General features: G+C 42.7%; 1 protein-coding gene across 1 annotated transcript in view; it reads right to left on the reverse strand.

The window, feature by feature from the left end:
• Frmpd3 (FERM and PDZ domain containing 3) overlaps positions 1-14,313 on the reverse strand; it is a gene marked incomplete at its 3' end in the record, with an annotated part of 83,678 nt that overhangs the window by 24,831 nt on the left and 44,534 nt on the right. Inside the window, exons 7-12 of the mRNA XM_051178918.1 lie at positions 12,908-13,039; positions 11,977-12,096; positions 6,430-6,566; positions 5,986-6,112; positions 3,880-3,969; positions 1,666-1,845 (exon numbers count right to left, since the gene is read on the reverse strand). Coding sequence (XP_051034875.1) covers positions 1,666-1,845; positions 3,880-3,969; positions 5,986-6,112; positions 6,430-6,566; positions 11,977-12,096; positions 12,908-13,039 — 786 coding nt within the window. The remainder of the gene's footprint in view (positions 1-1,665; positions 1,846-3,879; positions 3,970-5,985; positions 6,113-6,429; positions 6,567-11,976; positions 12,097-12,907; positions 13,040-14,313) is intronic.

Here is a 14,313-nt window from a genome sequence, read left to right on the forward strand (position 1 = left end):
CCACTCCCCAGAACCACTGGGTCCATGCACAGACACACCTCTTACTTAGCTCAGAGTGGGTGTTCCCCAACCAATATACATGTGGAATGGGCAGAGATGGGTGAAGGCATTCATTTCTTTAATCTCTGAGCAGACAGGCGGGACCTATGGTGGCCAGATTCTCTCTGTTTAGCTTGAAGTTCCAAGTGAGTGTGATTTTCTTTCTTTTTACATTTTGCAGTGCTAGAGGCAGAAACTAGGGTCTATGCTAGTCAAGTGCTCTATCACTGGCACAAGCCATAAGCACTTTTTCCCCCAAGGGCTGGGAAGATGGTTCAGTTAGCAAAGTGCAAGCATGAGGACCTAAGTACCATCCCCTAACATCCATATAAGCAAACAGGGTGTGGTAGCAATGCACCTGTAATCCAAGGGCTGAGAAAGGTGAAGACAGGAAGATCTCTGGGCCTTGCTGGCCAGCCAGCCTAGCCAAATTGGTCTTGGTCCTGTCTCAAAGGTAAGGTGGAGAGCAACTAGGGAAGACACATCTGGACTCCACTAGCATGTGCACATACACCAGTACACACTGAGAACACACACAGACATTTTGAGACAAGGACTCCCTACATATACAAAGTGTGCAGTGAAATTTAATCTTCCTCTAGGCCTACCAAGTAGCCATGAATACCGACAGCTATGCAACACTGTACCCATCTATATGAATTTTATTTTCTTCCTTTTTCTTTTAACATTTGAGACAGGAGCTACCTATGTAGCCTAAGCTGGACTTGTAATCACTGTGTAGGCAGTGATGCTCCTGCCTCAGTTTTCTGAATACTGGGATTATAAGCCGCCATGATATCCATAAATGCAAATATCTGTGCTATGACAAGCATAATGGTGAAATGATGGTTTGGGTAGCTCCTCGTGCTCCAATTCTCTGTGGAGACTGATTCAGGCTGACCCAACACTTTCTAGCCCTACATGGTACTATGTGGTAGTTAGAATGAGAATGGTCCCAATAGGTTCATGTTTGAATACTTGGGCATCTCCAATTGGTAGTGCTGTTTGGAAAGGATTTGAAGGTATGGCCTTCTAGGAGGAGGTGTATCACCAAGGGTGGATTCTGAAGTTTCAAAAGTCCACAACGCTCCCAGTTATCTCTTTCTGCCTTGTACCTGTGACTCGAGATGTGAGCACTCATCTACTGGGTCACTGCCATGACTGCCGCCATGTTCCATGATCATGGACTCTAACCCTCTGGAACTTTAAGTGGCAAGTAAATGAGTTTTTTTTTTTTATAAGTTTTCTTGGTCATGTTATCTTTTTTTTTCTTTAATGTTTTGAGATAGGGTTTCTCTGTGTAGCTGTGGAGCCTGCTCTGGAACTCGCTCTGTAGATCAGGCTGGCCTCGAACTCACAGAGATCTGCCTGAGTGCTGGAATTAAAAGAGTGTGACACCACCACCACTGCCTGGCTTGGTCATGCTACCCTAATGACAGCAATAGAGCAGTAACTAAGGCATGCTGATTAGTCATCTTAGATGGCCTAAGTCCTAAAAGATAGACAAAGGATTCTATGGAGAAGCCACTTTAAAATCTCTGAGCCTCACTTCACATACCCCAACATTCTTTCCTTCTTCCTCAGGCCTGTTCCTGGAAAGAAGCAGCATCTCAAAGCAGGGCTCACCTTGGCATCCATGATACTGGTCTCTACTCGGGCCACGCCCTGGTTCTCCCGGAACAGCTGGATCTTGCTGATCTTGCTGAACTCAGACAGCACAGTGGTGAGGTTGGTTTTGAGGTCAATAACATGGCTGATACCATGACGGGGTCCCACCAGGAGAGTGGTGGCTGACTGCTTCTCATCCTAGTGCCAAGTGTGCCGGGCAGACAACATTCACAGACAGAAGTGGAGAGAATATCCAAGGAGAAGAGGCAGTGAGGAAGAGAAAATATGTATTATGTTGGTTCTGAAGGGGTGTGTGAGGAGTGGGGGGAAGGGAGGAGAAATACCTGAGGCTCAGTGCCAGGGTTAAAAGGGCAACCTTGAGGAGAAAATGGTTTGGAATCTCCCTGGTTCAGGATCCTAGATCCTCAGCCTAAATCACACTTTATCTACAGCAGCAAGTTAAATGGGCAGCATCAGGGTTGGCTCTAACGAAATTGTGAGGTAGGTGAAATATGTTCTTTCTAGTGACTTTGGAGAACTTTCCTTATCAAGCCCTGAGGTATTTTTCACTGTTGCTGAGAGCCATCCAAAGCTACCCAGTGCTTTTGCCTGACTGGGCAGCACTGTGTCTGGCTTTTACCCACCCTCCACCAACTTACACTTCTCACCCAGTGCCAAAGACAAATCGAAAAACCAACTTTGCCTAAGGCATTCATGGTTGTTTAGGTGCTTAATGAAGGGTTCCCTTGATTTTCCCTTTAATAGGTACTCCAGCAGCCTTGACTCAGAAGAATGACCAATAGGCATTTGAGCAATGTCAGGCTGGTGGAAGAGAGGTTTGAGGGTTTGTGTGGGTGAAGGGAGGAGACAGGGGGCTTTCAGTGTTCTACAAATCCCAGCATACAAATGGCTGCTCCTAGGTCTGACAGACTGGGATTCCCTTAAATGGGGCTGACAAACTCCTTGAAGCCATCAAACCTGAGCCTTCTGCTGGCCCACTCCCTGCTATTAACATCACCCCGGAACCTCTTTTGTCTGCCTACAGACACTTTGATAAGCAGTTTTTCTCCAGTGTGCCATGCTAGCACAACAGCGTGTTCCACAGAGCATGACAAGCACCTGGAGCCAATCAGTGAGATGATTTGAATTTCCTTTTTACCAGAGGCAACTAGACTGGAGCAGTCTTAGGGATGGTGCCAGCTGAGCCCAGCCCCAGAGCATCGCTGTGCAGTTCTTGGTAGGTAGGTAGGGGGCAGTTTGGAGACTCAGGAAACCTGGGCTATGGGACTATGGGAGTATGTTTATATAGAGGCAAACAAATGAGTAGGGGTTGGCAAACTATGGCCCATGGGCCAAATATGGCCTATCACCTGTTTCATATGCCTCAATGGCTAAAAATCAAGTTTTACAACATTTTTGAAAGGTTGGAAATAAGTCGAGAGAACCATATTTTTGACACATGAAAATGCTATGAAATTCAAATTTCTGTGTCTCCAAATAGTTATTGGCACAGCGCAACACCCATTTGTTAATACATTGTGGTTGTTTTCATGTTAAGACAGCAGGGATGACTGGCTGCTACAGAGATCCATTTGATCCACCAACAAAAGGCAAACATATTTTCTATCTGGCCTTTTACAGACAAGGGTTGACAAGCCTTGGAATATAGGAAGGGGGCACAAAAGGATTGGTAAGGGGCATTGGAAGCAGATGTAGTTGGCCCTCATAATCTATAAGGGATTGTTTTCAGGATTCTGTTGCATATAAAATCTACAGGTGCTTAGTTCCTATTAAAAATGGCATAGAATTTGCATGTAATCTGCATGTATATTCTTGTGTGCTTTTGAGAAAGAATCTTACACATGCAAGGATGGCCTCAATCTTGAACTCATGATCCTTGTTCTTCAGCCTCTAGAGTGCTGGGATTACAAGCATGCACTATCACATCTGACCATAATGTATACTTTAAATCATCTCAACATTACTTATAATACCTAATGCAGTGCAGATATTGCTTAAAAGTTGTTATGCTGTCATGTCTAGAGAATAATGACAAGAAAAATGTCTATACATGCCCAGTGCCAACACATTTTTTTTCTGAGACTATTGTTGGTTGAATCCATGGATGTAGTGGATGCATTGCTAAACGATTTTGTCCCTCCAAGAAATACTGGATTTCTCCCCCCATACTTCCACACTTTGCCCCTCCCCAAATCCCATAGTCCCACTGACCAGGCCTACAGTGTTGAATAAAACACCAGTGAAGGTCGGAAGTTCATTCAGAATTCGAAGGTACTGGAGCTTTGCTTGAATTGCGGAGCCCTGTGGAAACAATCCACCTTGAAATAAAGATTCAGAGGAACAGAGAAAAACAAGCCCACATCCTCCATGTGGAGTCTCAACCTCTTATGGCAGGAGCTACTCATCAGCCTATTCCATGAAAATAAGAAGGGCCTTGGGTAAATCTGGAAGTCCCAGTTTGGATGGTTCTCACCTTCAGCATTCCACCTACCTTTCTAAGCACTCCACAGACCTCTTGATTCCTATACCTAAAGTGTCAATCAAATCTGTTTGTTCTTGCATTAATTCAAGCACTTTCCCTCAACTCTGCCATCCACCTAATCTATGTATCTCTCCTAAGATCCTTCAGATCCTTAGAGTGCCACTGCCACATGCAGTCATGGGGTTCCACTTGGTGCTTCCATATTGAGCACCCCAAGTCCCAAGCCTATTCTTCATACCAGAAGCTTCCAGGTCTCTGTCAGCATTTCTTGGGCAACTGAGTTAGAGACCCACGAGGGACACAGGACTCTTCCCTTCACCCTCTCATCTGGGAGCCATCAGCCACAAATCATATTTCTTTTATCTCCGACTTCCTTGTGAATGGATCTACCCATTTATTTTGCTTTGACACCTTCCTATGTTAGCAATGTGGGTCCTCAGCTTCTTTTCCTCACTTACCTCCACCTAGTGTTAGCAGGAACATCCTAAAATACAGTAAATTTAATCATACCGGTTTCCTGCTTCTACTCCTCTGCGGCTCATTGCTGCCTATAGGATTGATTGTGTGCAGCCTCTCTCTGTGGCATGGAAAGCCATTCCAAGAACTGGCTCCTGACAACCTCCTTAGTCTCCATCCTGCCTCTACTTGTACCAGCCTTCATGTCTCTTATATTCTGTAGCTTTGCATAAACATAACTACTTATGTTCTTTCTCCTACTGCCATGACTCCCAAGGCTGGCTTCTGTAGAGATGGATTTCTGGATGGAGGGAAGTGTTTCCCTTAATACTGCTTCTAGCAATTCATCTTCTAAGTTCCTGTCTGTCTATCTTTCAAGTCTCAGCTCTGGCACTAAATATGCCAGTTCCTCATCTCCTAGCCTGAGCTTGGCATCTGTCTCTCCCAAACACTCACCGAGTCCCAGTGCCTGATGCTTTGTGTTGAGAATTACAGTTTTATTTCCCTACTTGACTATGCTTGACTCAAGGGATAAAGCCAGGCTTTCTTCATCAGAGCACTGGGGTGCATAGAAAAAAAAAAAACTGCCTTGGAGATGGTGGTGAGCATGGGTGCTCTCAGCCAAGTGGGGGAAAAAACAAAACAACAATCTGATTCAACATGCACAGTAAGGTGTGGAGTAAGGTGGGGATGGCTTAGCTCTCTGGGGAAATTTGCATCTTAAAAGGGAAGCTAGTTGGTAATTCAAGAAATCTGGAATGGGTGGCATCTATGGGGTTGATTGTGTCTCCTGCATGCTGATTCTAGTATTGGTCACCATCCTCTAGCCTCTTGGGCATGAAGCCTGAGCAGATGAAGTCTTAGCAGTCTAAGAAGGCCCAGCAGGGCCAGCGGGAGGTGGGGATAAAAGCATCTCAGGGGTAAAGACTGGTGTCTCCTAGAATTCAGAAGACAGCTCAGTAGTGGTCCCAGTTCTGGGTTGGGCTTTCTTCTCCTAGGATTCCCTATTTTAGGACTGATGGATTGGAGAGCTAGTGAAGGACAGCAGTCACTCTCGTGAAAATACATGTCTCTCTTAGGAGCCAATGCCTTCCACAGGGCAGGTGCTCCATCAGAACTAATTGGAGATAGACCTCAAGAATGATCTTCCTTATTGCTCCTTTGTTGGAGTGGCTTAGTGTGATGTGTTGCTTTTTGGGGCAATGTTTGGGTTTGGAGCAAACTCCTTCCCATAACTGGCCAAGCTAGGTATGTTCCTGAGTCAGAAAGAATGATGGAATGTGCACCCAAGAGAGTGGGAGGGTGTGTACCTGAGTCAGAAAGATTGGTAGAAATCCCCATAGCACCACCCAGGACCCCTCTAAAGCGCCTGTGGTTACCTTGGTGCTGCTAGAAGGATGCATTTGGTGGGCCTTCAGTTGTTGAGAGAGAGATTTCCGAAGGTTCTTCTCTTTGATGCCCTGCAGGAGGGTGGGGGGAAGAAAGGGTTCCAGGCCCCACTCCTTCCTAAAAACAGAAGAAAAGCAAGATATTAGTGAAATAGACAAAGTGGAGTCAAGGAAGCGAGGCAGTAAGAAGGGATCTGAGTAACTCTGAGAGGCAGAGACTAGGAAAAAGAAACAGAAGGACAAAGACAGGCAAACTGTGGCCATGGATATCCAGTAGAAAGCATAGCTCTAAAGCATGGTGGGGGAGGCATCAGGAATTCCAATTCTCACCCCCATAGAATGGCTATTCCCTTGAAAAGCAGAGCGCGGCTCCACAATTGCACTTTCTTATAGACAGCTATTTGTCCCCTCCAGAAGGGCCCTTTCACAACTCACTCTACATTCTTCAGTGTGATCTTCTGACTAGGCCGAGTGGCTGACACAGTGATATAGATGTGGAGGGCAGCAAGGCCCAAAAGCATCTCTGGCTTGGGATCCATTCCAAAGCGTTCTCGGATAACATCATTACGACTCTGTGAGAGAAGGCAGACCAAATCTATCAGTTAAAGGAGCCATTGTTTCTCTCTCGGCTCCCAAGCTATGTCCTTGGGTCCCAGAAAAAGAATCTTGCCACCAGCAAGGCATGATGGATCAAGTGAGGTGGGGGGGGGATATTGCCCTTGGAGAAACAAACAACAGGGGAGCCTTGGATCACAGAAACACTATGTGCTTGGTTCAGCAAAAATTAGACACTCTTCTCAGTGGCAGGTTACCCAATAGCAAGACAGTCCAGGTTCCTTTGCAAATGAGAATCCATTCATCCACTTTTGTTCTTTTGTTATAAGAGACATCCCGCCCTACAAGAGATCCTGTACTCCACCATGAGCCATACCAGGCTCTTCTAATAGTTCAGATGAGAACAAGGAGAGAGACACTGAGAGAGGCTCCGTGGGGCTCTGATCCAGAAGCCTCTGGTGAGAGGTAGTTTGCAGGAATGGAGCAGACATTTTGTTCTTTGAGAACCAAAAGACAAAAACATTTTGCTGTCTTAGAGGGAATACCTTGTAGGTGATAGTGTCTGGTAACCTTCCAAACTCTAAGGGTCAGCATCCCAGCTATTAATGATTACACCTACACTTGAATGGTTGTCCTTTGGTTGAGGTTGTAAAACAATGGCCCTTGGGACTAGGGAGCCACAGTCGTATCACTGCATTAAAGGAAAAGATCTGACAAAGGATGCTTCAGCCAAGAGTGGTGGCTCATGACTATAAAAAATCCAGCACTCTGGAGGCTGAGACAAGAGAACTGGAAGGCCAGCCTGGGCTACACAGTAAGTTCCAGGCTGGCCTGGTCTATGTATCAAAAGGGGGTGAGTGGGAAGAAAATAATAATGTTTATCTATACAGAAAACCCAGCAGAATCTACCAAAACCTACTAAAACTATTTGCTGAGTATAGCAAAGTTGCAAGGCAAAAAATCACTATAAGATACATTTCTATGCTGGGCAGTGGTGGTGCTCACCTTTAATCCCAGCACTCAGGAGGCAGAGGCAGGCAGATCTCTGTGATGTCTAGACCAGCCTTGTCTACAGTGCTAGTTCCAGGACAGCCAGGGCTACAGAGAAACTCTGTCTTGAAAAATAACAACAAAAATGATGTATTTCTATATGCTACTAACAAACAATTGGAAATTGAATTACAAATCTAATTCACTGTTGAGTATGGTGGCTCATGCCTATAATCACAGAATTTGGGAGACTGAGGTAGGAAGATGGCTGACTAGTTCAATACTAGCCTGGGCTACACAGTTCCATACCGGCCTGATTTATAGCATTAGACTCGGCCTGATTTATAGCATTAGACTATGTCTCAAAAACAGCAGCAGCAGCAACAATAAAAAAATTATTATGGCATCAAAATAAGAAATAATTAGGGACAATTCTTACAAAATATATGAAAAAATCATACATCAAAAACTTATAAAACACTACTGAGGAAAATTAAAGAACTCAGTCAGTGTAAAAATACTTTTGTTCATGCACTGGAAGACTCAATATTGTTAACATATCAATTCTCCCTTAACCAGTCTACAGATTCTGCACAATTACAATCCAAGTCACAGTAGGAATTTTAGTAGAAATTGACAGCCTGAATCTATAATTCCCATGAAAAATACAGAGGACCTAGAATAAATTTTATTTTCAAAAGAGGAACAAAGTTGAGGACAAACACTATTTGATTATAAGACTTATAAAGCTCTAGTTGTCAATAGAATGTATGGTTGGCATAGGGATAGACTGGTAGATCAATAGAATAGAATAGAATAGAATAGAGGTTCAGAAATAGATCTACAAATACACAGGCAACTGCTTTCACACTAGATCTAGATGTTTTATTGTCTAAATAGACTGATTTTTAATAAAAGCATGAAGGCAATTCAGTGAAGAAAGGATGAGAGTTTCAATGAGTGGGGCCTCAACAACTGTGTTTCTATATATATATATGTCAACATATATACACACATGCATGAACACACTGGCTATATATATATATATGTATATATATATATATACACACACATACATGCATGAACACACTGGCTATATGTATATATGTATGTATGTATGTATGTATCTATATCTATATCTCTCCCAGGTTTGATACCAGAAATACTATCTGTAAAAGAAAAGATTAACAAATTGAACTTCATCAAAATTCAAACATCTGCTCTGTGAAAGACACTGTTTAGAGACCAAAAGGGCCAGACACAGACTGGGAGGAAATAATTGCAAATAACATCTCCAACAAATGACTTGTTTCCAGAATACAGAAAGAACTCTCAAAACTTGATAATAAGAAAACAAATAACCCAATAAAAAGGCAGGCAAATGATTTGGACAGACATTTCATCACAGAAGACGCACAACAGTGAACACATGAAAAATTATCCAACATCATTAGTTACTAGGAAAATTCAGATGGAGACCTTAAAGAGATACTGCTATGCAATATTAGAATGACTAGAGTGAAAAATAAACAACAAACAAACAAACAAAAAAGGGCTGACTAATACAAGAATTGACAAGACTGGAAAGCTAGAACTGTAATATGTGATGGATAGGAATGTTAGATGGTAATAACCACTTTGGAAAATAGTATTAGAATTTATGTTAGAAAACTAATCAAACCATTCTTTTATGAACTATTTACCTAAGAGCAAAGAAAGCACACATCTATGCAAAGACTTGGACATGAATACTCATAAATGTTTAATTCATAATTGCACAGATCTGGAATTACCCCAAATGTCCATCAACACAGTTAACAAATTCTGGTACCATGAATACTACCCAACAAGAATACATGCCTATTATCTCAGCACTTGGGAGTCAGAGGCAAGAGGATCTCTGTGAGTTGAAGGCAACCTTGGTCTACAAAGTGAACTCTAGGACAGCCAGGGCTACACAGAGAAACCCTGTCTTGAAAAACCAAACCAAACTAAACCCCTCCTTCCCCCCAAAAGAGGAAAATAAGCCAGTTCAAATAAGTATACATATTGTATGGTTTAATTTACATAAACTCTTGGAAATGAAAACAAATCTATAGTAATAGAAAGCCAGTCAGAGGTTGCCTGGGGGATGAACTACAAAGGAGCCTGAGGAAATGTCAGTGAATATTGGATATGTTCAATATTTTGATTATGGTGATGACTGTTGGTGACAATTTATCGTAGTGTTCACTTTGAACATGTGCAGTTTGTTATGCGCCAATTAGACCTCAGTTAAAAAAAAACAAAACAAAACAAAACACAAAACCTGAGGTCTAATTGGCACAAAAAGCAAAAAACAAAAAACTGATTTTTTTTAAAGGAAAAATCCAGATGAAGTCCCTATTATCACAAAGTGGAGAAATATGCTGAGAACAATCTTGTCATCAAATTCCAAAATAAGAACCAAGGCAATCCCAGAAGTCTGAGTGAAAAACAAACAAAATGAGAACTAGACTAAACCATACAACCCATTGTCCCTCTAGAGGTTTGCCAAAGGAACTAGAGGCTGAGAAATGTTCCTAACATTTTTGGTTGTCAGAAAGGGCACAAAGGACAACTATGATGTCTCTCATTGCAGTCCCAGGCGACATCCTTGGAGACAGATAAGTTTTGTTTTTTTTTTTTTTTCTCATCAAGTGTTGCATATGTGGTATGGGCATCTGAAACCCATGGCCTAAAATGAACTTCTCCAGTCTCCAAGCTTGTGGTACTGCTTTTATTTGCTGATTCGAGTACTGATACCATCTCTACCAACACTCAGCAAATCAAAGACTTTATGTCTCCCTCGGACCCCACCCCAAATACCCTGTCATTCACAACCCTGATTTTGGACATCACTTTTTCTTTGGAATAATAGCCAAGTGACTCTCCTTTTAGAACTCTTACCCACTCATCAACATGATTTCTTTACCTTGACTGCTCTTTAGAATAAAGTTAATTGAAAAACAAAACAAAACAAAAAACTAATGTTTGGGCTCCACTCCCAGATTTGGGGTAGGGCAGAATATATTTTTTTCCTAGATAATTTTTAAAAAGCCTTCTAGATAATTCATTTTAAAAATTATTTTATGCATGTGTGTGTGTGTGTGTGTGTTTGCCTGCATAATTGTCTGCATACCATAAACGTGCCTAGGCCTTGGATCTTCTGGAACTGGAGTTACAGATGGTTGTGAACCTATGTGTGTACTAGGAATTGAACTCAGGTATTCTTGAAGAGCAGCCTATGCTCTTAACTGCTGACCCTTGTTTCCAGCCCCCTCCCAGATAATTCTGACATTTAGGTAGAGTTAAGGAACCACTGTTCTAAAGTGGTTCCTTTGTCTCAAAAGCTTTGGCATGGGGCTGGGGGGACTGGGAATTAAACTCTCATGGAGAACTGAATGTGGTGATACCTGCCTGTAAGCCCAGCACCTGGAAGGTGGTGGCAGTATTGGAGGCTCAAAGTTATCCTTAAGATACATATGTAGTTCATTTGGGGTCAGCCTGAGATAAATGAGACCCTGTTTTGTTTTGTTTTGTTTTAATCTCATTGAGCTTGTTAAAACAAATCATTGGGATAAGACCCAAGAATTTGCATCTCTAACAAGCTTCCAGTTGATGATGCTGTTGGTTCAGGGCCCACATTCTGAGAAGCACTGCACAGCTTCCTGAATAAAGTCTGCTCTCCATGGCCTACCAAGCATTCACTCTCTGGTTCCCAGCTCTCCAATTTCATTTTCTATTTCTTCTTACATTACATCCTGTACTGAAGCTGCAATAAATCACTTGTGTTTTTTTCTTGTCAGCATGCCTTTGAAAAATGCAAGGGCTCTTGTTTGGAATTCGACCCCTCTTTTCCATCTTACTACGCAGCAAACATCCACTCATTCTTTACAGCTAAGAGTATGTACATATCTTTTCCACTGAGAAGCCTTTATTCTTTCTCTCATGGAGGCCTGGCAGACTGCTCCCTGACATTGTGCCCTGTTGTGGTCATATTTATATTTATGAATTTATGAACTCTAGTGTGTGAAGTCTATCCTTTCTGCCCCTCTGATTGTCAGGATCTAGCTAGGACTTCTCTTACTGGACCTAGATTGGGAGTTGAGAGTTCATGGAACCCAAAAGAGCTTGGTAAATCTCGGGATTCTGTGAAAGTACCAGAGTTCCTGGGATGAGCTTTTTTTCTGAAAAATGTTGGGCTCTGGGTAGACAAGTAGACAGTACTTTGACAGTCAAATGCAAGTCACCAGACCAGCCAACTTGATGATGGACTACAATAGTAGCAAGAAAGGAAAGGGCCTTCAGAACAAGCTAAAGGTTAAACTTACATAGTAACTTCATTGTGATGGTAGGACAGCCTGCCTGCTTATTTGTTCACTGGTCTATCTTCGTGTCCCCAAGCCAAGACTCTACCTGAATGTATAGGTACTCAAAAGCAGCAGGATCCCGACGCAGCAGCTCCACGGGGTCTTTGGGAAAGAAGCTTATTCGGAAGAGGCATTTCATTCCATGATAGTGTGTCCGCTGTACCACCTGAAACCCCATGGAGAGAGGGTGGAGAAAAAACCATAGAATCAATGACTGTGAGTGGGCAGGTGGCTTTGCGGCTTCTTAAAGTAGGCTTAGGGATGAGCTACGCTGTTGTTTCCCACTCTTGTTTCATACCTGGCAAATTCATATTGAGTATTCCTCTCTTATCCTAGGTTTTACTTTCCCTGCTTTCAGTTACCCATGAACAACCTCAGTCCAAAATTCAAGAAACAAACAATTCATAACTTTTACTATAGTACAATATAGTATAGTTTTATAATTACCCTATTTTTATATTGTTAATTTATCAATGAATCTTTCCATTTTTGAGACAAGTACTCACTTTGTAGACCTGGTTGGCCTGCAATTTGCTATGTAGACAGGCTGGTCTTGAACTCATAGAGATCTCCCTTCCTCTGTTTCCTGAGTTCTAGGATTAAAGACGTGTGCCAACATGCCTGGCTGTGACTAGTGTTTTTTAATCACGTTTTAAGGACCCGGTCTTTATAAGAATGAGGTCTATGCAGTAGCTCATGCCTATAATCCTAGTACTTGGGAGGCCGAGGAACACATATACATACACATATACACCCACATACATACACATAAACACACATATACATACACAATACACATATAGACTATACATACATACAGACATATGTACATACACACACTCCACCTCATTTGAAACTGACTTCTGGGAGCTAGTTGACTATATCATGATGAATTTTCTAGTTAAGCTGTGTCTTGGAAGCTCTTTTCTAGCACTGGTTACATGCAGTGACAAAGCCAGGAAAAAGGGGTGACTTACATAAGCCAGTGGCTGCTTGTCCTGGAGAATCAGGAACTTGTGATTCTGTTCTGGCCCAGTATACTCAAGGACAAGAGCAAAATGCTCAATGTACCTCAGGGAGAGACGGTCCTGTAAAGTTACCATCACATCCTGTAGAAAAAAAAGAGCCTTGAAGAGGGGGCACCACTTCTGACTCTAAGTTACTTAGGGTAATGAAAACATGAGGAAATATTGGAAATCAAGCACCGCAGTCATGTGGAAAAGGGTTTGTGGTAGTCCAGACATTGAGTTCTGGGACCAGTTAAGGGCCTCATGAGTGCTGCCCAGTGGCCTGGGCCCTGGGGAACACCAAAGGTTCAGGAGATGGATGTAGGAATCCCTGGATTTTCTCTGGTCAGACATATGTTACATGGATGTTTCCCCCTCCCTCCATTGCTTCATCCCTCTCTTCCTACTCTCCCTCTTCCTCTATTAGATAAATGCTTTCAGAATGCTTATGGAGTCCAGGCATTGTGTTGGTTCTCTCACCTCTCTTAAGTCAGAATGTCCATTTGGGTTTGTCTGTCAACTCTTAGGAATGAGCACAAGCCAAAGCTATGTTTCTGTGATTAAAATGTATACTATTTCCAGAGTCATAATCTAAATCAAATGACTTGAGTTACTGGCAAAATGTTCCTTTTTGGCTATAGCTAGCTTTTAGAGACAATCAATTTAGCAACTTGAAGATATGTCCACAAAGAGGAACAATGCCATGTGTCTGGAGTACAGTCATAGATCTGACTACTTTTGGGCTCCGTCTGCTCTGCTGCCCTACTTTTAATACTAGGGCATCTGAGAGCATATTGGTGGGGGCTGGCCACATGTCAGTTTTGAGGCATCTGCCATCTATGTGCTGTGGCTTCAGCATACACACTGCAGTGTGTTGTGTACGTTTACAGTGTTAGCATGTCTCAACCCCCAAAGGCTGGAGGGAAGCAGGCTCGGAAGACCAGAACTCCCTGACAGACAGGACTTCCAAAGTATCCCCTGTGTGTGAGATGCTCGGTCATTTGAACAGAGAGCTGGATATTTTGAGAGGATTTTTTTTGGGCTATGTACATAGTCACAGAGGCTTGAGTATTACCAGAACCCTGACATAGATAGATGCGGTTTTCTTTACAGTAAAGTTACATTGAGATTGTGGACAGCCAAGCCAGTGATTGTCAACTGGTACTAGATGTAGGTGCCATCATGCCAGATTCATGTAGGTACCTCTTTGCCACAAGTGGCTTGGAAGCCTGTCCAAGTTCTAATGGCTAGCCATGCATCTTTCCTGAAGTGTAGTGTCAAAGATTGGCACTGCCTGGATGCCACAATGGTGGCAATGTGAGTTAGGGAGGACTCTGAGATTCTAAGAGTAATAAGGTTTGGTCAGTGCTCTAGGG

The sequence above is a fragment of the Phodopus roborovskii genome, unplaced genomic scaffold (genome assembly GCF_943737965.1).
Source record: "Phodopus roborovskii unplaced genomic scaffold, PHOROB, whole genome shotgun sequence".
In the NCBI taxonomy this organism is placed as follows: Eukaryota; Metazoa; Chordata; class Mammalia; order Rodentia; family Cricetidae; genus Phodopus; species Phodopus roborovskii.